Genomic DNA, 26,802 nt, shown 5'->3' with positions numbered 1-26,802 from the left:
TTAATATGCCTCTAATTACTACGTTGTAGTAATGTTGTTAGAATGTTGTATTTGTTATTGGGTGCTATGTGTCAGATAAGGCTAAATAAATTGGCACAACATAGTAATACAGGCATATTAACTATGATGTCATATGTTAAATTGCCATCCGGTTCAAAGGATGTGCTTGATACCCAAATAAGATTGACATAGACATCTCAATCATTCTGTATACAGTTCTTTAGATTTATCCAGAAAAGAATGGCAGATTATTTGAGACACAATCCCCATTTCATGCTACTTTGCCTTGGTACATTTGCTGTCTCCTAGTGGATATGGTCTCTGCTTAGAAAAGGGTGATTTCATTCATCCATCCTGATTCATTTGATTAATCTCTTCAGTTACGGTTATTTATTTCATACTTGGCAAACAAGTATCCGACAGCAGCAAAGGCAGAGCTCTTTTCGCCCTTCTATGTGGGACAGAAAAAGTAAGTCTTAACCCAATCACTTGGTTTCCTGGTTACTAAAATTCGAATAGTTTGCCTAATTTCCATTTATGTGACAAAACAAGCAGTCATTGTGTAGAGAATCATTGTACCATCTAAACCTCTATGAAATATATTGACCATAACCAAAAATATTGTATTTTCAGCTGTTTGAAGCTGATGTACAAAACCGAAAGTAAAAGCAAAAATGAAACTTAACATTGGGAAGTATAGAAATAGAGCACATAGAACAGATTTACCACTCTTAGACTTGCTTTCAATGAGAATTTTGGTGAAATTTTCTTCTCATAGCTACAGTACCAGTCAAAAGTTTAGACACACCTACTCATTGAAGGGTTTTTCTTTATTTTTACTATATTCTACATTGTAGAATAATAGTGAAGACATAAAAACTATGAAATAACACATATGGAATAATGTAGTAACCAAAAAAGTGTTAAACAAATCCAAATATATTCTATATTTGAGATGATTTAAAATAGCAACCCTTTTGCCTTGATGACAGCTTTACACACTCTTGGTATTCTCTCAATCAGCTTCACCTGGAATGCTTTCCCAATAATTTTGAAGGAGTTCCCACATATGCTGAGCACTTGTTGGCTGCTTTTCCTTCACTCTGAGGTTCAACTCATCCCAAACCATCTCAATTGGTTTGAGGTCAGGTGATTGTGGAGGCCAGATCAGAAAATAGTAAAAATAAAGAAAAACACTTGAATGACTAGGTGTGTCCAAACTTTTGATTGGTTTTGTATATTAAAGCGAGGAAGAGAAGAGACAATTGGAGCGTATCGGTAGAAATGTCAGACTGGATAATATTTTGCATATCATTATGTCTTGCCTGACAGATGGCCATATCCAGAGAGACTATAACTCCATTTTATATCTTTGCACATTCTGTAGGCCATCAATCAATATAACTGTGCTTTCTGAACAGGGAGGCAACTGAGGCCAGTTTGTCAGAAACGTTTTAAAAACGCTCAGGGGAAGTAGCCTCCAGCAGTAGTGCTGAAGAAGTTACCCTCAACCCAGTACTTCTTCTGTCCCAGATAAAACCCTTAAAAATAGTTGAATTCCATTTCAACAATGAATACATGTAATATTTTGAGCTCCAAATAGATGTAAATTTTTTTGGGGCCAGATTTGAAATGTTTTTCAAAGCGTTTCAGGGGAAATCCTGCTCGTGCTGTTTTGTTCGACCCTTTCGTTCATGAGTGTGTTATGATCCAGGCGTGATACAGCTCAGGCAGATGTCTTTACCTTTCCATGTGCAGTTTCCATGTTGTCATCACGGTGACAACAGATAGGCCGTCATCGCCTGGCCACCTTCCACAAGCGACACCATCAACACAATAGTGGCAGATGGGTGAGACCCTGGTGTGTTTACACAGTAGGCTGTGTGCGTGTGTAGTAGTGTTTCTCAACTCTGATCCTCAGATACCCCCAAGGTTGCTCGTTTGTGTTCCAGCCTAGCACCAGGACACCTCATTCAACTCCTCAACTAATCACCAAGCCCGTTTGAATAAGTTATACCTTGGAGGTAGCCTACCTACACAAGGACTGGAGTTGAGAAACACACAGACATACAACAGACTCAACCTTCCAGAAAGAGTTGCCTCCCTCTCTCTTTTCTCTCTCCGTGTGGGATCCTATAGAGAGGTTCGAGTGCCCTTGCTGCTACTACAGAGTTCATTAGCCACATCATGTCTTCTACTGTGAAAACATTGTCAGAGAGGCAGCCGGGGAGATCAAGGCTATGGGAATTCTCCTGTGTCACCGTGCGGAGGAGAGGAGAACAGGATTCATGGCAGAGGCCTTTGATCAGTGACAGAGCGCGTGAGTGCAGGAGACCAGATGAAGACTGTGCTGATGGCATCGGGCCTAATCACTAGATTAGTCATCAGATAGCCTAGCCCGCCTAGCCTAGCCCCTTGACGCACACTGCTAATTAGGAAGTGGAGAAGTGGAGCCATGTGCCAGAATATGAGAGAAAACAACAATACTTTTTCATCATCGACTTTTTAAATTGGTGTTTTATGTAACACGTCTTGTACTAATTGTTCCTAAGCTAATGTGGGGTGACGCAGTGTGATTATGCACAAATTCAACCAGGCCCAGGAAATGAACACACACACACACACACACACACACTCTCTCATCTAAACAATGGCATCTATAGTTGCAAGTTGCGCTATATCCTTATGGATCTCTATGAGGGATAACATCTGTTTTTCTTCTGTGTAGAGTGAACCTTCCTACAGACTGAGAATGACCTAGAAGCCACCACTGCTGAACCCAGCAGAGCAGGATATCATTCTTGTGTGTAAGCAACAAGGTGTGTGACAGAAAACAGGGCTCCAGCTGCACCCGGGTCAACCTGTCAAACATGGAGGGCCACGTCACACTGTTGCCCCCCCTGCTGCTGCTCCTCTGTAGCCTGTCAGGGGTGTGGGGGTTCCCCTTCGGCCCCGTCCTTGACATGGACGTCAACCCCAGGACCACAGTGTTCTCCCAAGGTAAGATCAGACCAAGGCTCCAGCTCTGCTGTACACTCTTAGAAAAAGGGTTCCAAAAGGGTTCTTTGGCTGTCCCCATAAGAAAAACTTATTTGGCTCCAGTTAGAACCAATTTGTTTCCAAGTAAAACACTTTGGGGTTCAATGTTGAACCCTCTGTGGAAAGGGTTCTATATGGAACCTAAAAGGGTCCTACCTGGAACCAAAATGGTTCTACCAGGAACCAAATAGGGTTCTTCAAAGGGTTATCATGAGGACAGCCGAATAACCCTAGATAGCATTTTTTTCCTAAGAGTGTATACTAGTTTGAGCCAGGTTGTCCTGTCAACATGACTGCACCTGACCTAGAGAAACCTCTGGGACCTAGCTATAGGCCTAGGAGTTTTTCCTGGTCAGATCACATGGCCTGGGAAAACTCCTGGCTCTACATCTACTGTGTACTAGTATCACACGCAGTGTCCTGATTCAATACAACTGACTTTTAACAAGTGGCACAGTTTTGAAATTTGCCCTGAAGACAGCCAGCCCCTACTTCCAGGGAGTTATTAATCGTCTCTCTCAAGTCAAGTCCTAGTTCACTTAGTTCACCATGCAGCTCTAATGAAACACTAGAGAATAGAAGAGGACCCCATAGAAGAGGACCCCTCTACGTTGGAACCCTGACCAGTGCCTGTGTAGAAAATGAAATAGTACTGAACAGGGGATTTTAAAAAGGGGTTAGGGTACATCATTTACACGCATCAGCATCTCTTTCCCTCCCATATCAGCTCAGCCTCTCTTTGTCTATCCACTGCAGCATAATCTATCACCCAGAAAGCTACTGTAGCAAAGGGATTACCCAGCCCTGGCAGGTTCTTCAGATGACTATACTGTACCTGGCTACTCTCTCCTCTCCACTCCTCTCCACTCCTGTCTCGAGAGGAGGAATATTATTAACAGGAGGGGAGTAAAGAGAGCCTGGTGTATCGCCTTCCTGGACAGTGGTGCCGTCACAAAACCAGGCTATTACAGTGGAAAGAGATGGTTAGAGATAAGATAGACAGGACTGTTAGGGGGGGTTAAAGGTGACATAAAACCACCCAAAAGTATGGGTTGAATATTTCTTCCCTCTACCCAATCAGGGAAATGGATTCCAGATTATTTGATGGGTGCCCTATGGAAATCATTTTTTTTGTTCAGAAAGCCTCTATTGCTAAGTCGGTCTAACACAGTCAATCTTATTTTTCTCCTTGTCCTTGTAGAAGGAAACCCGTGACCTACATTCAGACTCCCATGGGCTGTGTGTGTGTGTGCGTGTGTGTGTGCATGCATATATGATCTCTACTCACATCTAAAATCTGCACGTGCATGCACCCCCAGTCACTTTCACTTAGGAGAAACATGCCCCAGTGCAGAATGAAGAGTGGAGAGAGTAGCACCTCGTAGAGAAAAATGGCCGCCGGGCAAATGACTGTAATGTGTATGAAAAGGAGGGCTATTCTATGTGGGTGGTGCTGGTGGTGGTACTGTATGACCACCGTTGGTAGTCTGAGATCTCAGCTATATTTATCTCTGTGGGTGGGGTGAGAGGGCGATCATTAATTTGCACTATGTTTTACAGTTGGTCTGTAGGAGTGGGTGTACGTTGACTCTCAATAAAACTCGCTAAGAGCTGGCATATCTGACATACTGAAATTCAAACAATGTGTATGCATGCGTGTTTGTGATTGAGTGTGTCTCTCTATGGTTAGATGAATGCCTGTCTCTGGTCTGAACTCAAGGGAGGAACCTAGGAGATTGTCTCCCACTCTCTCTGCTGGTGCCAACCAGACCTGAAGTAATGGAAACATGCATGCACTATTGATGCATGTGTAAGATCTGTCTACTGCTGCTATGAGGAGAGAGTGCAGCGGAGGTCTTGATAGTAGTGGATTTCTGTGTATTATTTAGTCATTGGTTTAGAATATTGCAGTTTCTTCAGTTGAAAGGGGGAGATTTTATGTAGACTAGCATACCACTCCTGAGGCATGTAGCTATGTTCAGGGCTTGCGATAGTAAGGTTAATAATTGGCAATAGTGATCTGTAATTCACATTTCAAATCAAATTGTATTGGTCACTTACACATATTTAGCAGATGTTATTGCGGGTGTAGTGAAATGCTTGTATCTATTTAGTCAAGTCAGTTGTTGTGTGTAGGTAAACAGAAAAAAGGACTCACTAAAATACTAATGAGTTGACGAGGCTCAATCTGAAAACAAGTGTTTTGTCTCTCTCAGCCCCTAGAGTCTATCTCTCTGCCTTTCGTTCTTCTTGTTGGATGCAGCATCTCACAATTTGTTCTCACCAGTCAGTGTTTGCAGAAAATGGTTTCTTTTAATGTGACACTCGGGTGACAATAGAGAACAATTGGACATCTTGACCCTGGTGAGTTATCCAGTGATGCTCTGGTCGATCTCTTTCTCTGGTGTTCCCTGAGCTTGGTGGTTGACAGGATCTTAACAGAGACAGACTCTGCCTAGATACCTGAAATGGCACCAGGATGTATGCACTAACTGTAGGAGTTTTTGATACCATCATAAGACAAATATCTCTGCTTTTTGGTATGGCTGTGCGTGCACTGCTTTCGTTGTAATGTTGTCTTTCAGAACTCTCATGGTAACCAAAAAATATTGGGAAAAACATAGTCAGGCTGATGGAGATAAATAGAAAGGGTTACATTGTGACAGGCAACCATGAGAGTTGCATAAGGCCAAAACCTCAGTACTGCCAAACATCACAAGAATGATGGTAAATATGACAGACCACTCGTGATAGACAGAACACACTTGTTTATGTTGACAGTGTGTGGGCTGTTCCCTCCGATGATTTAAGGAAATGAAGCCACTAGTGGTGAGGCAGCTATGCCGATCCTTGGTCGAAATAATCGAATTCCCCATATGCTCAGACATTTTAGAGGTTTTTGAAAATAGGGAACAGGAAGTATTGTATTCTTGATCATTTATTTTTGTCAAACTTCATTTTAAAAGTCAGTACTTTATAGTCTTGCTTCTCGAGATGTACATTTGGGTGCAATTTATTCCAATCATGTTCTATAGATAAATCTATGATAGTTATGACTAGAAGGCTAGAACTCCTACAGTTTGCCTTGACAGGTATTGGTGGACCAATACCTGACAAGGTAATATAATAACATTGATCAATTTAGCAACAGCTGACAGTTCTCACCAGTGTCAACAAGTCATGTGTTGTCCCCCCAGCCCATGTACCCATGTGTGTGTGTGTGTGTGTGTGTATGTGTGTGTATGTGTGTGTGTGTGTGTCATGTGCCTGTCTTAGTTAGTCAGAGAGGATCAGGCGTGCGCAATGAGTCACAAGGGCAATCACACACAGAACAGCTCTATACTCCCTCAATCCAATAAGACACACACTAGATTTACTGTGCTTTTGGACCGACCCCAAGGATAGGAAAACAGACGGACACACACACACACACACACACACACACACACACACACACACACACACACACACACACACACACACACACACACACACACACACACACACACACACACACACACACACACAACAAAACAACACAATAAAACACACACACATCCTTTGTTCTTCTATCCATGAAAGCACCTGTAGGGACATAAACTCTTCACATACATGAACATACATAAACACAAATGCACCCAGACCTCTTCTGATGCCGAGAGAGCCGACCCTCCTTTTTCTCTGTGAGACAGGTGAAATGGTATAGATGCAAAGTGTGTGTGTTCAGTTTACACACAGGGTGCATTCCACGTGCGGCACTAGGGACAGGGGTGAGAGGTCACAGCGACAGCCTCCCTCAGATCCTCCTATCATCGCTGCACGACAATGGTAGATAGAAGAAACCGCCCCGTCGGCTCAGACTCAGCTGGCACTCTCCGTCGCTTGTTGACTCTCCTCATCGATTTGTTAACGGAGCACAAGGTGCAGCTTGTGCTGTGGGTTTAGAACCTCTGTCTCTCTCTCTCTCTCTCTCTCTCTCTCTCTCTCTCTTTCTCTCTCTCTCTCTCTCTCTCTCTCTCTCTCTCTCTCTCTCTCTCTCTCTCTCTCTCTCTCTCTCTCTCTCTCTCTCTCTCTCTCTCTCTCTCTCTCTCTCTCTCTCTCTCTCTCTCTCTCTCTACCTCAGAAGTGCACAACTCAGGCCCTCAAGTTTCTGAGTATTGTTGTTGTCTGCCTGTGTGTAAGTCAGTTTGTAGTTGATGTAAAATGTATATATGAAATCAGCAGGACTGGGGCCCTTGACGACTGGATCTATGCCTAATAGATTCTTGGTTTTTCCATAGTTGGGAGGAAGCTGGGGCCGTCCTAATACTTTTGTCTATATAATCGTATTCTTCTGTGTTGAGAAAAATGTACCTTCTATGACTATGATATGTGGTTGTCTCACCTAGCTATCTTAAGATGAATGCACTTACTGTAAGAACTGAACAAAATAATGAAATCATCATAATCGTTTTATTGCGTTCATTGTAGGATTCAACTTTATTTTCAAGTAGATTCACCCAATAGAAGTTTTTCATTTTAATATGAAGAGGGTAAAGTTGGTAATAATTTTACGAGCAAAATTCAATAATCGTCACATCGCTACTTATGTGTTTGTTTGGCCTTAGAACGTTGCCTTCGGAGCAGCTCATAGGTCAGGCTTCTGACAGACATCAAGGACACTTCGCCCCCGACTGCCTTGGGCGGCGGCCTTATTGCGTCATCATCGTCATCATGGTCGGCCTATTTTTAAAACGAAGAATCCAAGGCTATTCTTGTGCACACACTTGGATTAGTCAAATGAAAAATGAGATTTGTTTTTACATTGCCACGGGTTGTCATTGTGTTAGCGTAACTGCGCAAAATAAAATAATCTGGGACAAAACATAATGTTCTTGTTGGGTTTTGAGAAAGGGAGAGTGATAGAGAGTGTGAGTGTGTGTGTCTGTCTGTCTGTGTGTGTGCACGTCTTTGTGTGTGTGTGTGCGCGCAGGTTTGCTTGTCTGTGTGTGTTGTTCTGTTTGTGTGTGCCCTGCTGTGTCGTGACTGCCCCCCCCTTTCTGCATAACCTCCAGTGTGGCCTGACCTTTGAGTTGGTCAGAGGAGAAGAGATTCTCATGGCTCACTCATGTCTCTGCCTGTCTCTCGGACTGCCTGTCTCTCTGACTGCCTGTCTGACTATCTCTCTGCCTGCATGCTAGTCATGGGTGCTACTCATAGTATCACCATTGTATCCCTGAGTGACTGTTTGTGCGGGGAGGAGGTTTTCAAACAGGTTTGACAGCATAACGAAGTGACTTTACCAGTGACAAGTGACAACATGTAGTATTTAGTAACTGGCAATCCCAATTTTTTTGTCATTTAAGCCATTGCCGTCTGCGAGGGCGGTTGAATTATGCGAATTGTGCACCTGTCCAGAGAGATGTATTGAAGGACATTCACTACTTTTTTGTCACAAACTACAGTAATGCAATTGATGACATTATTAACCCTATCAGAAGAACCCAATAAATCTGACTGGCACGATTGTGTGTATTATAAGTCTTGGCACAGTGTGGTCTCTCCCTAGTGTGTTTTATTGAAACAATTTTTCAATTCTTATAGAAGACCAAAAAGTCAAAGCATGATTTAATGAACAGCATTCTGTTCATCAAAGAAGGTGTTTAGGTTGTTCGTGAGCGAGGCGTTGGTGTCCGCGACGTGGCTGGCGTTCCCTTTATAATCTGTGATTCTCTGGAGTACCTGTCACATATGTCTTGCGACCACTTTGTCCCTGTACTGTCATTTGTCCTCTTTGATTGCCTTATGGAGGGCATAGATGGTCTGTTTGTACACGTCCATGTTCCCAGTTACCTTGCCGTGTTTAAATGCGGTGGTTTGCGATTTCAGTTTTGCGCGAATGCTGCCATCCATCAATGTTTTTTGGTTTGGATAAATTCTAATCGTCGCAGTGGTAACAACATCCTCAATGCACTTCCTGATGAACTCAGCCACTGAGTCAGTGTATACGTCAATACTATTCTCGGAGGCAATCCGTAACATTTCCCAGTCTGCGTGATCAAAATGATCTTGAAGCATAGATTCTGATTGGTCGGACCAACGTTGAACAGTCTTTACATGGGTGCTTCCTGTTTAAGCTTCTGCCTGTAGCCATCCCGGAAGGGGGAGTAGCAATGGTCAAGAGTGCTCGATGAGCGAGGAGCTTTGGTTGCATTTTCCTCAGATTTCCTTTATTAAAGTCCCCAGCTACAATAAATGTGGCCTCAGGATATGCGCTTTCCAGTTTGCACATAGTCAAGTTTAGTTCCTGAGAGCTGTGTCAGCTTGGGGCAGATATATCTCGGGAGGTAATGCGGTCGGCATTTGATGGTGAGATATTCCATATCAGGAGAACTTGAGTTCCTGTACATTACCACAATCACACCACGAGTAGTTAATCATGAAACATACTGTACACCGCCACCATTTCTGGTCGAAATGCTGATGAGTGATCGCCTATCTAATATCCATAAGTTATTTTCGGCTCTAGGTAATAATGCAAGAAACGTTATGAGCAAATAATGTAAGAAATAACATACACAAACAAATCAAATATGCAAAATTGGATAGGAGCTGGAAACAGGGCGACCATGTCTGTCGTCGACATCATATATAAGTTCCCAGTAATATTGGGTAAACCACCAATATTTCAGAATTACAGTGCCTTCTTCAGGGTAATATCATGAATGCTTTTTTAACCACATGGGAGCATCGATCGATGAGTCTTCTTTTTGCTGAACATGCAATTTGATTTATAGTACCCGCTCACAACCATTGCATGTTTCTATGTTGTAAATCTTGATATCGTGGGGTAGTAGAAGTGATGGTTGTGTTTGAAATGGGGTATTGGGGGAGGGCATTTTAAGGCCATTCAGCAGGAGATGTGCCCCAGTACTGTCAAATCATATAAGCGTACAAATGCCACAATTAGGGCAGTGTGCGTGTGTCTGTGTGTGTGTGCCATTGGGGGAAGGGGTGCACAAGAAGGGTTGATTAGGGTTATCTCAATCACTGCATATTGTACAGCCTGAGCTTCATAACCCTTGAACAAATACAGCAGACAAACAACACAAGGTTACACATTTCTTTCATTCCTTTGTGTTTTGACCTTAATTCATGGAAACGGATCAAACTAAATATTTTATCAGTAGTCTGGAACCTCTGAAATGGGGGCAAGCTGCTCCGTTTCTACGAAGTGGTGAAAAAGAGGTCATTGTTTTCATCTAGGCTGCTATATTTAAGATGTGATCTTATTTAGTGGTGAGGCAGATAAGACAGTATTTTAATTGTGAGTAGCAGCACTGCTCGTTCATTGATGGAGTTTGAAGATAAAAAAGTGAGGAATATGGGATAGAAAAAGAAAGAGAGATTAAGAACGGGATAGAGGTGGACAGAGATGACGAGAATAAATGTGAGATGGAGAGAGGGAGAGTTTAACAAAAGGAGGAAGGAATAATGGAAAATACACTGAGGAATATGAGTCAGCATGGTGTAGATGGGTATAATAATTTAGCACACATCCTCCCCTCTTTAACCTCCTCTCCTCCTCCCCTTCTCCTCCTCTTCCTCCTTCCTCGATCCTCCTCCCCCTCGTTTTCCTTTCCTCCTCCTTCTTCCCCTCTGTTCCTCCTCTCCTCTTCCTCCCCCCTTTATTTTGGTGAATTGATGGGAGTATGTCCCAGGCTGATTGCAGTAATAAGAACTTAAATGCATGACGTCCCACATATTGATTTACTGGGGACGGATGCACGCTTGTCACAGTCAATTTGTTGCACTTCCCATTTACTTCTGATAGATAGTTAAGCTACCGGGAAAAAATTATGAATCGTTAGAAAACACAACCTGATATAATGTCACCGAGACCATTGGAAAGAGGAAGTATGTGCGTAGTTGAATATTCCAACTATATAACTTTAAGTACAACTTTAAGTACAGACAGTTTCATTCTATGAGGCAAGACTTACAGCAAAAAAATAAAATAAAAAAATTAAAAAAAAATTAAAAAAAGACTTACAGCATACCTAAGACTGGAATTCCACCAAATCCAAGATAGTAATATTTGGGGAATGTTTTGTCATTGCGCTATATTTTCTTATTCTGAAAGTGGAAGCATCAACTTGTGGGTCTAGTACTTGGCAGTAGTAATAGTACTTATAGGTTTTTCCAGTAACAACACCATTCTGTGACTTTATTTGACCATGGGAAAACTGTGCAAATACCACAATGCAGGTTCAGTTAAATCGACCCCAAAGACTCAGTAAGTTTGTGTGTTTGTTTTCAGGCCTGTTAGGTTGCCAGCGTTTCAGCAGCCCATCTCAAAACTACAGCACACTGCTACTGGAGGAGGACAATGGGGTGCTATACGTGGGGGCCAGGGGGGCTCTCTATGCCCTGGACACCACCAACATCTCCACGCCCGGTAACCTCACGGTGAGTGCCGGGATGCTATCTTGCTAACCCTTAGATCGGCAATTAATTTGTATTGTATTTGTAACTGGTTAGCTGGTACAGCACATCATATCTGTCAATAGTCTAGGTCAGGGGTGTCAAAGTCAAATGGACGGAGGGCCAAATAAAAAATTTAGCTACAAGCCGAGGGCCGGACTGTTCGAATGTTCATTGAAAAATTTTTAAATGACGCATATAGTCTAGTGAACCTAATTGAACCTACTGAAAACCTAACAAATATATTCCAATATGATCAGATAAATAAAGCAATATTTTCTTATGGCTCTGTCAGTAATCTTTAATTTTCAACAGACACAAAAGACAAATTTCCTTTATATAAAAATCCCCATAACATGAACATTAAATGAAAGAAACCGGTATTCAAGGCACCATCAGTAGCCTATATTTTCTATTTTAGCAAAAGTGGGATAAATTTACTTCAAAGAAAAAAACAATAATAGCAATTTTCTATCATCCACTCAACTGAAATATTTTTAAAATATAATTGGATTGAAATACAATAAAATAAAGTGCAAAAATCTATTAATCAAAAACAACACTTTGTTTAAGGAGAAGTAACATGCAGTGAAAACAAATATTAAACTTTAACTTTTAAACTTGAACTGAGTAAAAACTCTAAATATGTGATTGCACAGTAATGTTCACTTGTTTGAGGTTGAGGGTGATACTTGGTGGTGTCCCATCTTTTCCACAAGTTCATCAATGTTCGGGGTAAGGCTCTGAGCTGAGGAAATCCTCAGAATTGAGTGGAGGTGTTCAGCAGTAAGTCGACTTCTGTGTGATGTTTTGTTCAGGTTCATCAAAGAAAACAGTTGTTCACACAGGTATGTGCTGCCAAACATAGACAACGTTTGAGCAGCCTGGATGCGCAGCTGGGGCATTGTGTCGGGGAGGAAACGGGCGAACTCCGCAGCACCCACTGCCGCATATTTTGCCCTCAGTGCATCATTGCATTGGAGGTCAATCAACTCCATTTGGAGGTTTGGTGGTGAGCTTTCCACGTCAACAGCAAATGGGTTACCGAGCAGTTCCAACCTGCTTTTTTGTGCTTCAAAGTCAGCAAATCGGCGTCGAAAGTCAGCGGCAAGCATACCTATTTTATCAGCCAACTGTGCGCTCGGGAACGCACTGGTAGAGAGCTTCTCTTTCATGGTCTGGCAGCTGGGAAAGTGGCTCAAATTTTCTTTCCGCATCTGCGTCTCCCACAGAGTCAGTTTGGTTTTAAATGCCTTCACTGTACTGTACATATCAGAGATGACATGATCCCGACCCTGCAGCTGCAAGTTCATTGCATTCAGATGACTCGTAATGTCACACAGAAAAGCCATTTCACACAGAAACATTTCGTCTCGGAGTTGTGTTGTGTCTTTCCCTTTGCTGTCCAAGAACAGACAAATCTCCTCACGAAGCTCGAAACATCTTTGAAGCACCTTTCCCTGGCTTAGCCATCGCACCTCTGTGTGATAAGGCAAATCACCATGCTCCGTTTCTAACTCCGTCAGAAATGCCTTGAACTGGCGGTGATTCAAACCTTTGGCTCTGATAAAGTTAACTGTGCGCGTGATGATGCTCATTACATGCTCCATTTTCAAGGCTTTACCGCACAACGCTTCCTGGTGTATGATACAATGATAAGCTGTCAGCTCACCTGTCGCGTTTTCCTCTTTCATCTTTTCCCGTATCTTCGCCACCAGTCCGCTCCTGTGTCCACACATCGCAGGTGCTCCGTCGGTTGTCAAACCCACGAGTTTTTCCCAAGGCAGCTCCATCTCATTTACACATCTTGACACCTCTTCATACAAATCATGCCCCGTAGTTGTGCCATGCATAGGACGTAAAGCCAAAAACTCCTCTGTCACGCTTAGGCTGGAGTCCACTCCGCGGATGAAAATTGACAACTGGGCAATGTCAGAAATGTCGGTGCTCTCATCCACAGCCAAGGAATATGCAATGAAATCTTTTCCCTTTTTCACAAGCTGCTCTTTTAGATTGATGGACAACTGGTCTACTCTCTCGGCAATGGTGTTTCTGCTCAGACTCACATTTAAAAAGAGTTGCCTTTTTTCTGGGCAAACTTCGTCACAAACTTTAATCATGCAGTTTTTGATGAAATCCCCCTCCGTAAATGGCCGGGCTGATTTAGCGATCTCTTCTGCCAAAATAAAACTGGCCTTGACAGCAGCCTGGCCTTGTGATTTGGCTTTTTTGAACAGAGCCTGTCGAGATTTGAGGCCTCGTTTTAATTCCTCTGCCTTTTGTAGCCTTTGTTCCATGTCCATATTCTTGTTTTTGTCCGCGTGTTTCGTTTCATAATGTCGTCTCAGATTATACTCTTTCAGTACCGCCACACTTTCTCCACACAGAAGACACACAGGTTTTCCAGCTACCTCCGTGAACATATACTCCGACTCCCACCTTGTTTGAAACCCCCGGTTCTCAGTGTCCACCTTCCGTTTTGCCATTTTTGATGGGTATCTGAAAGTTAATTTTACTGTGATGCTGACGACTGCTGTGCCAATAAATATTGAAATGAAGCAGCCTACTGCTCGGTGCGTCACCGTTGCATTGTGGGAAATGTAGTATTGGTGCGTGTAAAAGATCTGCGGGCTGCCGGCTTGCTGCGGTCTGCGGGCCGGTTCTAATAATAAATCAAGATCATCCCAGGGGCCGTAAAAAACCTTCTCGCGGGCCGGATGTGGCCCGCGGGCCTTGACTCTGACATATGTGGTCTAGGTGATGTGGGTAAGGCAGAGTCAGGCGCAGGACACAGAGATGAGTAATAATCGTAACTTTACTCAATAAACAATCTTCCATCAAGGAGAACAAAATTCCAGAGCACATAAACGAGACAACTTGACAACAATAAACACGCACAAAACCATGATGGAACCAGAGGGTTAAATAGGGAATAAATTATAACGTAATGGAAACCAGGTGTGTACAATCAAGACCAAACAAAAGGAAAAAGAAATGTAGATCGGTGGAGACTAGAAGGCCGGTGACGTCGACCGCCGAATGCCGCCCGAACAAGGAGGCACCAACTTCGGCGGAAGTCGTGACAACATCTCATGACCGTTATGTTGCAATTTGCAAAACTAACCCTCTTTCACAAATCTTTTTCTCTTTCACAACTTTTAAACAGGACAGGCTAATAATAGCCTTAAGGAGATTCAGTAAATCCTATTGTACGTTCATTTTCTTCAGTGTGGGCATTGGATTAAATGCATGGTGCAAGCTTACTCACGGGCCAACAGAATAGATTAAAACACAATGTAGTTGATGGGAGTAACTGGAGAATTAAAATGGAGTACTAAAATTGAGTATTCACTGGAGTATTACAATGGAGTATTCACTGGAATATTAAAGAGCAGTATTCACTGGTATTTAAATGTTGGCATGTTACACTGTCCATCCTCCCACTACCTATTTGGGTGACATGAGAGGTCATTCTTCTCCCCCTTACAGATTGACTGGGAAGCTTCGGCCGAGCAGATGAAGCAGTGTCTCAACAAAGGAAAAGACAATCAGGTACAACCCATTGCATGTAGCTCACACCGCTCAACACACACTGTCTCTCTCTCTCTCTCTCTCTCTCTGTCTGTCTGTCTGTCTGTCTGTCTGTCTGTCTGTCTGTCTGTCTGTCTGTCTGTCTGTCTGTCTGTCTGTCTGTCTGTCTGTCTGTCTGTCTGTCTGTCTGCTCTCTCTCTCTCTCTCTCTCTCTCTCTCTCTCTCTCTCTCTCTCTCTCTCTCTCTCTCTCTCTCTCTCTCTCTCTCTCTTTCTCTTTATCTCTCTCTCTCTTTCTCTCTCCTTATTAAATGGTATAAAAATGATGTGCTGTTGTTATTATAATGTAATAATGTAGTCCTCATGCAGAAGGAGTCAAGTGAATGTGTTAGCCTGTGTCTTCAGGACTAGGTTGATGCTTTATAGATGTGTAACCGTCCTGCGTTGTCTCTCCTACAGACAGAGTGTTACAATCACATCCGCATCCTACAGAGGTACAATGAGACTCACCTGTACGTCTGTGGCACGCACGCCTTCAGGCCCCTCTGTGCCTACATAGTAAGAGCTGTTCTTCCTGTTGCTGGAAACTTCCCTGCTTACATTCTGGCTTCCAACGTACTGCCCATTAGCATGCTGTGTTATCTGTTTTGTTATGGTGGTAGTGTGATTTATGTTCCCGTAGTGTAGTTATTGACCCTCTCTCTTCTTCTTCTCTCTATCAGGATGTGGAGCGCTTCAGTTTCTCCTCTGGCTTCGAGGAGGGCAGGGACAGGTGTCCCTACGACCCAGCCAAGGGCTACACCAGCCTCCTTGTGGGTAAGAACCTTAATCTACTCCTTGGGGTGCACTATTTTGCCCTAACCAAGCAGTAAGAAGAAACTGAGAGACACTCTTCGATCTCCTGTTCTGTGTCCTCTCTCTCTGACCCCTCCATATCTCTCTCTGTGGTCTGTCAGACGGTGAGATGTTCTCAGCGTCCCAGTATGAGTTCCGCAGCTCTCCGGACGTTCGTCGGAACTTCCCCTTCCCCACTCTGAGGACAGAGGAGGCTCCGACCAGGTGGCTGCTGGGTAAGAACAGATTATGGCCCATCCCTTATCTTATACACATTGGTCACATTTTGCGGCTTGATCCCTACGGTTATGCAATTTTGGAATACCAATACCAAAACTGTCATTTTGATTCATAATACTACAGCTATACGGCACTAAGCAGACCTGAGGGTATTTTCAAATACACAGCCAAAAAACAACTACTTCAAATAGACATGGTTGTAAATACATGCCAATACTTTCCAATTTCCAAATACATTATGGCAATATTCAACTACTTGTGAAAATAATTCAAGAAACTTTGTCAAAATACACTATATATACAAAAGTATGTGGACACCCCTTCAAATCAGTGGATTTGGCTATTTCAGCCACACCCGTTGCTGACAGTTGTATAAAATAGAGCACACAGCCATGCAATCTCCATAGACAAACATATCACTAGAATGGCCTTACTGAAGAGCTCAGTGACTTTCAACATGGCACCGTCATAGGATGCCACCTTTCCAACAAGTCAGCTTGTCAAATTTATGCCCTGCTAGAGCTGCCCCGGTCAACTGTAAGTGCTGTTATTGTGAAGTGGAAACATCTAAGAGCAACAACGGCTCAGCCGCAAAGTAGTAGGCTACACAAGCTCACAGAACGGAACCGCCGAGTGTTGAAGCGCGTAAAAATCGTATGTCCTCGGTTGAAACACTCACTACCAAAAACTGTTCGTCGGGAGCTTCATGAAATGGGTTTCCATGGCCGAGCAGCCGCACACAAGCCCAAGATCACCTTGCGCAATGCCAAGCGTCGGCTGGAGTGATGTAAAGATTGCCGCCAATGGACTCTGGAGCAGTGGAAAAGCATTCTCTGGAGTGATGAATCACGCTTCACCATCTGGCAGTCCGACGGACGAATCTGAGTTTGGCAAATACCATACGCTACCTGCCGATATGCATAATGCCGACTGTAACGTTTGGTGGTAGAGGAATAATGGTCTGGTGTTGTTTTTCATGGTTCGGGCTAGGCCCCTTAGTTACAGTGAAGGGAAATCTTAATGATACAGGACACAATGACATTCTAGACGATTCTGTGCTTCCAACTTTGTGGCAACAGTTTGGGGAAGGCCCTTTCCTGTTTCAGCATGACATTGCCCCGGTGCACGAAGCAAGGTCCATACAGAAATGGTTTGTCGAGATCGGTGTGGAAGAACATGACTGGCCTCAACTCCATCGAACACCTATGGGATGAATTGGAAAGCTGACTGTGAGCCAGGCCTAATCGCCCAACATCAGTACCCGACCTCACCAATGCTCTTGTGGCTGAATGGAAGCAAGTCCCCTTCAGCAATGTTCCAACATTTAGTGGAAAGCCTTCCCAGAAGAGTGGAGGCTGTTATAGCAGCAAAGGGGGCACCAACTCCATATTACTGCCCATGATTTTGGAATGAGATGTTCGACAAGCAGGGGTCCACATACTTTTGGTCATGTAGTGGAATTGTTTCTAAATGTATTTAAACGTAATTCAAATACAGTAAATAGTATTTGAAACCAGGTCTGGTACGAAGTACTGGTCGAAAACATAGGTCATTTAATATCCATTCCTTCATAATATAAGATCTTCCTTCACTTTAGCATTCTTCAATTTATATACTGTGGTCATCCTTGCTTTCAGCCTACATTATCTCTATAGGAGTTGGTGGCATGGTAGCAGGTTGTCGTTAACATGAATCTCTCCATAGTATGTGCTTTGTCCGAAGTTGGACAGAATATACACAGAATGATGGTGTGTTGCTATTGTATGAGCAGAGGCGGACTTTGTGGGCTCGGCGCTGCTGAAGGAGAGTGTCAACAGCTCGCTCGGCGACGACGACAAGATCTACTTCTTCTTCACGGAGAGGAGCCAGGAGCAGATGGCCTACCCCAGCCAGACCAGGGTGGCACGGGTTGCCCGCGTCTGCAAGGTAGGCCTGGAGGCGGACAGGTGTTATGTAATTTGGGGTTGCCCTAGAGGACGAGCTCAATGGCTGGAATGGAATGAATAGATCAAACACAAGGAAACCAGTTATTACTATGAGCCCGTCCTCCGATTTCGCCCTCTACCAGCATTCTCCCGGAATAGCTTCCCTTCTCACCAAAACTCCAGGCCAAACCTGGAGGGTTGGCAACCTTATATTGGATTAATTTAGTGTACTTCTTGTTTTCAGTTCTGAGGAGAGGAGTAGCGAGCTTGCTCTTGGAGTTGCCTGTGTTTTTCATTCGCGTTGTGCTCTCACCCACTGAGTGAACTTCAGGTTGATTATTGTTCTCCTCACATCTTAGCTGCTTTCTGAAGGGCTTCGCAGTGTGCCACTGTTGCCAGGCAGGGTAGAAGCCCACCCAACCCCCGCTGCAATGGTAGACTCTCCTTCTCTCCCCACTTTCTCTCTCTCTCCTCTCTCCTCTCGCTCCCTCCTACCTAATTTTACTGGAGATCAGCGTCTCTCTCCAGACACTGTGCCCAGAAACCACTCCTGGAGAAACAGAAAATGGTTGTTTCACTCCTCCACCTCCTCCTTTCTCTTTGGCTGTGCCTGGTGTAACTGTAATCTTCATGCTTGCAGTCTCCCTATTTCAAAAATGCAGCTTTCTGGGAATGGGGTCAAGTCTGCTGCCTGTGCCCACTTTGTGGTAGTGGTGGTGGTGGAGGGGTAGAATGTGATGGATCCAGCCATAACTGGGCCACAGCAGACCATGCAGATGTCAGTCTGGGGGGCGGCGACTCAGCACAGTGGCAGTCACCCATGATGATGACAGTTGCAGCGGCGACAGATCCCCAGACACAGAATTCCCATTAGTCGCTAGCCAGAGACAACTGGAGGCGTGCCACTGGTCGGTCTGCTTCTCAGCCAATCCCCAACCTTCTTTTCATCGGCAACCCACATCTACGGTGTGCAATCCATTGCACAGCCATCCAGATGCCAGGTGTGGCATCCATGCTTAAGGCGGCCCTACATGGCTATCAGGCTATATAGCTCTTAGCCATAGCCCCTGCATGGCTTCTACCACTCGTTTTAGACCGTTGCCAAGCACTAACACACCTGAACCAAGGGCTTGGTTAGTTAATAAGTTGATCAGGTGTGCTACTGCTGGGCTAGAATGAAAATGTGCACCACTTGGCACTGGTCCACTTCCTCCACAATTTATTTTCACATAGGCATATCCTCAGGGTGTGTGCTAGGGTCCTTGTGTCTGTTAACAGATTATGAAGTGACAAGATGATTAGCCACAGAGCGTGTGCATTACAATTCACCTGACAGGCTGTCGTTAACATCACCACAACCAACATCATCACAACCCAAATATCTTTAGTCTTTTATACCGGCTGCTTGTGCCTACTTTTGGATGGCGGCCATCTTGTCTCTCTGCCAGAGCTGGTTGCCAACTCTCACCAGGAGTCTAATTCACTAGGGAGAAGATTAACCTTTAGTGCCGGTGTATTTCTCTGCTTAATCTTCTCTTTTTTTTGCTTTGAGAACAACGCTATTGTTCTCGATGGATCAGCCCTTTTTATGTATGAGTAATGTGTGCTGTTTTGTGTTTGTTTTGGTTACTTTGTTTACTGTGACTACAGTGTTTTGCGGCGGATACAGTACTGAGGCTGGGTAGAGAGGTGATAGAGGTCTATGAAAGACAAAAATGAAGAGCGACGGGTGTATTAAAACCCTGCCATACAAAGAGGGGAGAAGTCTCTTGTCTAAATGAGGTGTGCTAAATCACTCTATTCAGGCTTCTTCTCCTCCGAGCGCCTCCTCTGCTGCTGCTGCCTGAAATGCAATTGGAGTAAATGTGTTCCAGGCACACTGTGAGCCTCAACTGAACACTCTCATTCAATGGTGCTCAGTACTGCTTCTAGGTGGGGTTGTGAATAAGTGTGTGTGTGTGTGTGTGTGTGTGTGTGTGTGTGTGTGTGTGTGTGTGTGTGTGTGTGTGTGTGTGTGTGTGTGTGTGTGTGTGTGTGTGTGTGTGTGTGTGTGCGTGCAAGGGGGTGCGTGTGGGTCTGTGTGTCTGCCACTGTGTGTGTGTATACAGTATGTGGATGAGTTTGTGGTATGTGTACGTATGATCATGAGTAAACCTGTGTGTGTGTGTGTGTGTGTGTGTGTGTGTGTGTGTGTGTGTGTGTGTGTGTTACTGTATGAGTGTGTATCTCTGTGTGTGTGTGTGTATGTGTGTTTTGTGTGTGTGTGTGTGTGTGTGTGTTACTGTATGAGTGTGTATCTGTGTGTGTGACTGATGTTCTGTCCATCGCTCCCTTTCTCCCCCCTCCCTTCCAGGGTGACTGGGGCGGCCAGAGGACCTTGCAGAGGAAGTGGACGTCCTTCCTGAAGGCTAGACTGGTGTGCTCCGTTCCTGACTACGAGCTCCACCTGAATGTGCTGCGTAGCGTCTTCGTACTGGAGGGCCCAGACGTACACAGCACCGTCTTCTACGGGATCTTTGGCCTGGAATGGTAAGAGAATGGAGCAATGGGATTTGTTGTCTACCATACAGGGGACTGGATAATTGTCAACTGGCTTTATACTCTTGTGTAGTCATGCACTCACCACTTTGTATGCAGAGATTTGTGGTCTGTTGACAGTGTAAGTATATAGTAGTTTGTTGGGGTTATCGGATGGGAGATTCTAGGCTGATAGAGAATGATGGGGAGTGAGAGAGGCTGACATTGGGGCTGCAGTAGGAGCATATCAAAGACCCTGTCAGGCGAAGATAGAGTAGCAGAGATTCTCTCTCTCTCTCTCTCTCTCTCTCTCTCTCTCTCTCTCTCTCTCTCTCTCTCTCTCTCTCTCTCTCTCTCTCTCTCTCTCTCTCTCTCTCTCTCTCTCTCTCTCTCTCTCTCTCTCTCTCTCTCTCTCTCTCTCTCACACACACACACACACACACACACACACACACACACACACACACACACACACACACACACGAACACACACACACACGAACACACAAAGGTGCACCTTTGTGAGTTACACCCATCACCATGTGTGTGACCTGAGTGAGTAAGCCCTTGGGCAACACTGTATTACTCTGGGCAGACACCAGAAGAAGTCCTGGATTGGTTGTGCGGGCTGAGGAGGACACACAATAGGCTTTACAGTGACTCACACAGGCTAATCCTACCTGCAGGCTAGGAGCATTTGACAGTTATTTCACCTGGTTCCCATCTACTAGCACATACACAGGACAAAACGACTCTTTCTTTCCTAGGTACTCCCCAACAGAGCCATGTCATGTGGCTTAGAGTGTGTGTTCCAAATTACACCTGACCTTGACCAGACTATTTGTCTCTAGTGGAAATAAGGTACTGTAGGAAATCGGGTATCGTTTTAGATGCGGCCATCCAGTCAGTCTTTCACCCAAGCGTGTAGTCCCAGGTAGTAAGACTTATGCCAACACAGTTGCGAGTACATGACTCAACTGCACATTGAATACGAATAAAGCATAACCTTAGTGCTGATATACAGTAAGACAAGAGCTTACCCCTGTCAATGACGTGGTCTCAACTCCCCATATCCCTGTTGAAAACAAAGGGAAGGAGAGAACAAGGAAAATATTACTGTTACCCAAAACCAAACCCCCACTTTCCTTCCCACCAGTGGTGGAAAAAATACTCAGTTGTCATACTTGAGTGTGACTTTACATCACTGCTTCCATCACTGCTTCCCACCCACTACAGCTTTCAGTGAATTATCTACTAAAACCTTACCAAGTCTATTGACATTTTCTCTCTCGGTGAGTGGATCGCTGATGTGTTTGAAATTAGTTTTGGGTGGCCGGTGGCAGTTACTTTCCAAGAACAAGCTTCAATGTTTTATATAACGTAGAATTATTATTCTCTGACTTTTCTTCTGTGTCTTGGGGCATTTTTTTCTCTCAGGAAAAATGTCAAGGTGTCTGCGGTGTGCCAGTACTCCTTCACAGATATTCAGAGGGCCTTCGAGGGGCCTTACATGGAGGTGCAGGATTCCAAATGGAGGGAATATAGAGGGAAGGTTCCGGTACCAAGACCTGGCTCGGTAAGTCTCTAGGAATACCCCTCAATCACCTATTCCTCCCTCTCTTCCTCCCCTTTCCCCCGTTCCTTACCACCTTGGATCAATCTCAATACTCTCTACACCAGTGTCCTCCTTTCCTCGTCTTCTTTCCTTAATCTGAAAAGACTGAATAAGTGAAAGCAGTACTTAGACTTGGCTGTCACCTGACTAGTTCTTTAATATGCGGGTGTAGAAGAGGAAGCCCCTTAATGCTGTTGAGGTGAGCCCTTGTCTATTTCTGTCTCACTCACTCTCTTCTGATCTGTATTGACTGCTCTCTCTTTCCCTCTCCTGCCTCTCTCTCTCTCTCACTGCCTTCTCTCCCTCCAGTGTATTACAAACATACACCGGTCCCAGGGCATCAACTCGTCCCGTGACCTCCCAGACAACGTGTTGGCCTTTGCGAGGCGCCACCCCCTGATGTCTACACAGGTCCACCCCATAGGAGGGCGACCCCTACTATTCAAGAGAAGTGTCAATTACGTCAAGATGGCCGTGCACCGGGTGGCAGCTCTGGACGGACACGTCTACACCGTGCTCTTCTTGGGAACTGGTGAGTCTGGCTAGATGTGTAATGCGTAATACATATTTTTTCTTGAATGAATGTTACATGAATGTTATATGACAGTTATGTCAATGTTATATCATATGAATGCTATTTGAACGTTATATAAACGTTGGATGAACATTATATGTCTGTGTTTTTTCCTGCAGATGAGGGCTGGCTGCACAGGGCTGTGGAGGTCGGAGGTCAAATGCACATCATAGAGGAGCTGCAGCTTTTTGAGAACCCTCAGCCTGTAGACAGCATGGTCATCTCCCAGACACAGGTACTATACGTTGCTCATACATGCTAATAACACGTTTTAAAGCATTGTGCCTGCCAGTTATAAGTAAATTGTTACCAAGTAGTCATGAAACATGAGCTCTCGTCCAACAGGGAAGTGTCTATGTGGGCTCCAACTCTGCAGTGCTCCAGGTCCCCTTGTCCTCCTGCCAGCGCTACACGTCCTGTTTCGACTGTGTGTTTGCCCGGGACCCCTACTGTGGCTGGGACGGGACGCTGTGTGTGGAAATATCCTCACGCACAAACAGGTGAAGGCAGGCACACACACGCACGTGTACACGCACGCGTACACACACACACAAGTGGGACACCAGTGAGTGAGGCTGGGGACTGTTTTGTGTCTGGAATCATTTACTCTGCATGAGTGAGCGTCAGACATTTTAATCTTCATTGCTGCTGCAGACACATCAGACTCCTCTGTGCTTTTCCTGTGGATTTGTTGCTGTGCTTTGAGCGCCGCGTTAGTTTGAGAGAGTTTCATTCCAATTAAAATAAACCTTGCAGATCACCTGCTGTCATATTTCAATAGGCTCTGCTTAGAATGTTTTTGTTGTTTACTTTCTTTTATTGACTTTAACTGAACGCACCGTGAGGTACCTCTATAAAATGGGTGGATTGTTTGATTACTTAAATACACAACCCAACATCCTATTTTATGTGTACTTCAATGAGTAATATGTAATGACTCCTGTTCAAATGTTATACCGTTTCTGCATTCCTACTTGGTCTGTGTGGGTGCCCACTGCCCTGGAAGCATAAATGAGAACTAACATTCTTCTGGCTCCTATTCAGCTCCAATCTAACCCAGGATATACAGAAAGGCAACAGAGGCTGTGACAACAGCACAGGAGCTGGTATGTACTAAGCACACACACACACACCATACACTCACACACCACGTGTGTGTTCATCGCTCTCAAACACATGCATCGTACATTCACACACACACAAGTTCTATTTTAAGGGATATCACAGCATTAATATATTCCGACATGTGGCTCTTTTACCCGCAAACCCAAACCATTTAAAGACCATTAAGGGATTTCATTAGGTGTGCAGTGCTGTTACTACTCCCCCGGGATGCTCCACTCACTTTAATCAGTTCCTCTTACATTAAATTAGAGGTCAGATGATCGAGCTGTCTGCATTGCAGGGTTCTGTCCGCTTTCAGAAGCTTACTACGAATAAAGATGAGAAGTGACGCTGAAAGGTTAATATGTCCTGCTAGCTCTGCTTTGATAATATGACCTGCCATTTCTTTACATCTGTTTCTGTATTCATCTCTCTCTCCTACTCTCTCTCTCTCTCAATCAGTAGTCCACCGCAGGCGTACGGTGATGTCTGGGGACGACATCCTCCTCCAGTGCGAGCTGCACTCCAACCTGGCCACGCCGCACTGGACCCTGGATGGGCACGAGCTCCAGGGCTATGACCTCGACTCGGGCCACCGCGTGGGTACCGACGGCCTGCTCCTCATAGGCGCCCGGGCCGACCAGAGTGGAGACTACCACTGCTACGCCGTGGAGAACGACGTGTGGGTGCCAGTGAGGCTGTACACGGTGAAGGTGCACCCTGACCTGCCCTTCCCTGTGGGGCCAACAGTCACGACGAACACTTTATCAACCACCGCCACTACCGCCACTACTGCCCCACCAAGCCCTTCTCTTACCCCCAGCAGCCCCACCGAGCAGCCCCTGCCCTCCCCACCTGCTCCCCTCCCCTTTGGACCCGAGTTCCAGACCTACAGGCACATGGAGGCCATGTATATCTCCCTGGTGGCTGTGCTGGGCGGGCTGTGCCTGGTGCTGACCATAGTGTTGCTCTACGTCAGCTTCTGCAAACGAGCGCCCTACCAGGGCCGCAAGTACTCCCAGGAGGGGCTGCCCGAGTCAGGGGCCGCAGCCGAGAGGAAGAAGAGCTCCCATTCCCATCTGGAGCTCAAGACCATGTCCATCCACTGCAACGGCAGGCAGGACAGCAAGCGAGGACGCCGCTCCCTGTCGGCTTCTAACGTGGACGACGTGTGCGACGGCTTCCTTCAGATTGTGCCCGGGGGAGGGTCTCCGGGGAAGTCGCCGGCCCCTCCCGCCCCGCCTCTCCCAATGCCGCCGCCCCTGCCCTCCTCGGCGTACGCATCGTCAGAGTACGCCAACGGGATGTCGGCGACGTTACCCAGTGTCCTTCGCAAGATGAACGGCAACAGTTACGTGCTGCTGAGGCAGACGGCGGACCCCGAGGGGAGCACGTCTCCCCTCTACCACTCGTTCACCGAAGAGCTCAACCGCATCCTAGAGAAGAGGAAGCACACACAAATGGACCCTCAGCTGCCAGACGAGAGCTCTGTCTAGCCCCCCCCCCCATCACTTTCCCATTGATCTGTTTATTGGTTTAACCCAACTACCCCAGAGTGCCCCCAAGAGGCAGGGAGGTCAAACTTTTGTATTATACTGCTGCTGTTTACCCAGTGTCAAAGCAACCTGTGGGAGTATCCATACCTAAAACTCAATGTGCAGCTTCCTGTGACTCGAGATAGGTGCCCCACGTAATTTCACTACTGAACATTGGAGTAAAGAAGACTTTCTGACTTTTACCAAACTGGAGCAGTCATTGATATAGTCATGGTAACCATTTTGGACACACATTGTACTATTACATGGACCCTTTGATTGACTTTCAAGGACTTAAGGTCACATACATGATACATATACACAAGTTAGTTACAATCCTACCTCAGATCCTTACCCTATTGGGAAAGTAGGGTCAGTGATGGTCTGGTCAGCAGACACACTGACAGCGAGTGCTGTGGTGTATCGTCGGACACGGGACGATGAGAGCCCAGGTCATATGACCAACGACCATGAAGTGAGATGGTGATGAACGTAAGACTGTGAGGAACTACCAAATCCGGTATGAACATTATAGACCATCGTCTAAACTATTGAGTTTGGAGAACAATGGGTACGGTAGTTTAGTGCCATACACGTCTAAGACGGCTCTTATTGCCCCAGGCCTACAGAACTTCATATGAGAGCAAATATGGTTGGACAAATAATACATTTCAGTCATAACTTAATACCACACACTTATCTTCGTTTTCTTTTGTGCTTATGTAAATAGCAATAGTATCGCGTGGCAGCCATCAGTAGCAACCTGTTGAAATAATGCCAGTTGAAATGGTTGCACCGAAACCAAATTGAAATGGAACTTTTTAGCATCTTTGTGTTGTTAGCGTCGGACTGTGTCAAAGGGGGAAAACAGCAGTATGGATAGACGGCAGGTTTTATCTTAGCTTGGCGGGATGAAGACTATCATTAAAGAATGAAGACAATCGTTAATGACTGATCTCTGGTCAGATTGATCAGAGAAACTGAGTGATGATGATGTTGATGATGGATCTGATTGCCAGAGATGTGTGAGCCCAACAGGAGACCAGAAGGCAAAGGTAAGACTGAGAGAAAGCTGTGCCCTGCACGTGTTGTTGAAATACTTCTCAATTACTATGAACATGCACATTGTCACTGTCATTCAAACCTTTTTTTCAAAGTCAAAGTCCACCACTACCAAACATCAGCAGATGAAGGCGATTGCGGCAGACATATTGATTTACACAGTTTAGCAGATGTTATAGCGGGTGCAGCGAAATGCTTGTGTTACTAGCTCCTAACGGTGCAGTACAAATATCAAACAATTAAAAACTAGAACGAATCAGATAACAATCTCAAATAACACTGTATCGGTAATCCAAATGCAATCTATTCGTATGTACGGAGCTTTCAGAAACTATTCATACCCCTTGACTTATTCCACATTTTTG

At 45.0% G+C, this 26,802-nt stretch overlaps 1 protein-coding gene across 2 annotated transcripts in view; it reads left to right on the top strand.

Moving 5' to 3' along the window:
• LOC139570302 (semaphorin-4G-like) overlaps nucleotides 1-26,802 on the top strand; it is a 33,793-nt gene that overhangs the window by 3,477 nt on the left and 3,514 nt on the right. The window contains exons 2-15 of one of the 2 annotated variants that reach the window (XM_071392076.1): nucleotides 2,729-3,000; nucleotides 11,339-11,487; nucleotides 14,992-15,054; nucleotides 15,491-15,589; nucleotides 15,754-15,847; nucleotides 15,988-16,101; nucleotides 17,877-18,031; nucleotides 20,384-20,559; nucleotides 21,985-22,123; nucleotides 22,472-22,694; nucleotides 22,856-22,971; nucleotides 23,082-23,236; nucleotides 23,781-23,842; nucleotides 24,306-26,430. In XM_071392076.1, coding sequence (XP_071248177.1) covers nucleotides 2,871-3,000; nucleotides 11,339-11,487; nucleotides 14,992-15,054; nucleotides 15,491-15,589; nucleotides 15,754-15,847; nucleotides 15,988-16,101; nucleotides 17,877-18,031; nucleotides 20,384-20,559; nucleotides 21,985-22,123; nucleotides 22,472-22,694; nucleotides 22,856-22,971; nucleotides 23,082-23,236; nucleotides 23,781-23,842; nucleotides 24,306-25,336 — 2,706 coding nt within the window. In that variant the 5' untranslated portion in view covers nucleotides 2,729-2,870 and the 3' untranslated portion in view covers nucleotides 25,337-26,430. Of the gene's footprint in view, nucleotides 1-2,728; nucleotides 3,001-11,338; nucleotides 11,488-14,991; nucleotides 15,055-15,490; nucleotides 15,590-15,753; nucleotides 15,848-15,987; nucleotides 16,102-17,876; nucleotides 18,032-20,383; nucleotides 20,560-21,984; nucleotides 22,124-22,471; nucleotides 22,695-22,855; nucleotides 22,972-23,081; nucleotides 23,237-23,780; nucleotides 23,843-24,302; nucleotides 26,431-26,802 lie in introns of both variants that reach the window. The other variant, XM_071392075.1, reaches the window with a different exon arrangement.

Source organism: Salvelinus alpinus, chromosome 3, assembly GCF_045679555.1.
Source record: "Salvelinus alpinus chromosome 3, SLU_Salpinus.1, whole genome shotgun sequence".
In the NCBI taxonomy this organism is placed as follows: domain Eukaryota; kingdom Metazoa; phylum Chordata; class Actinopteri; order Salmoniformes; family Salmonidae; genus Salvelinus; species Salvelinus alpinus.
The sequence above is the reverse complement of the archived record's forward strand: the minus strand, read 5'-3'. Positions and strand labels throughout refer to the sequence as shown.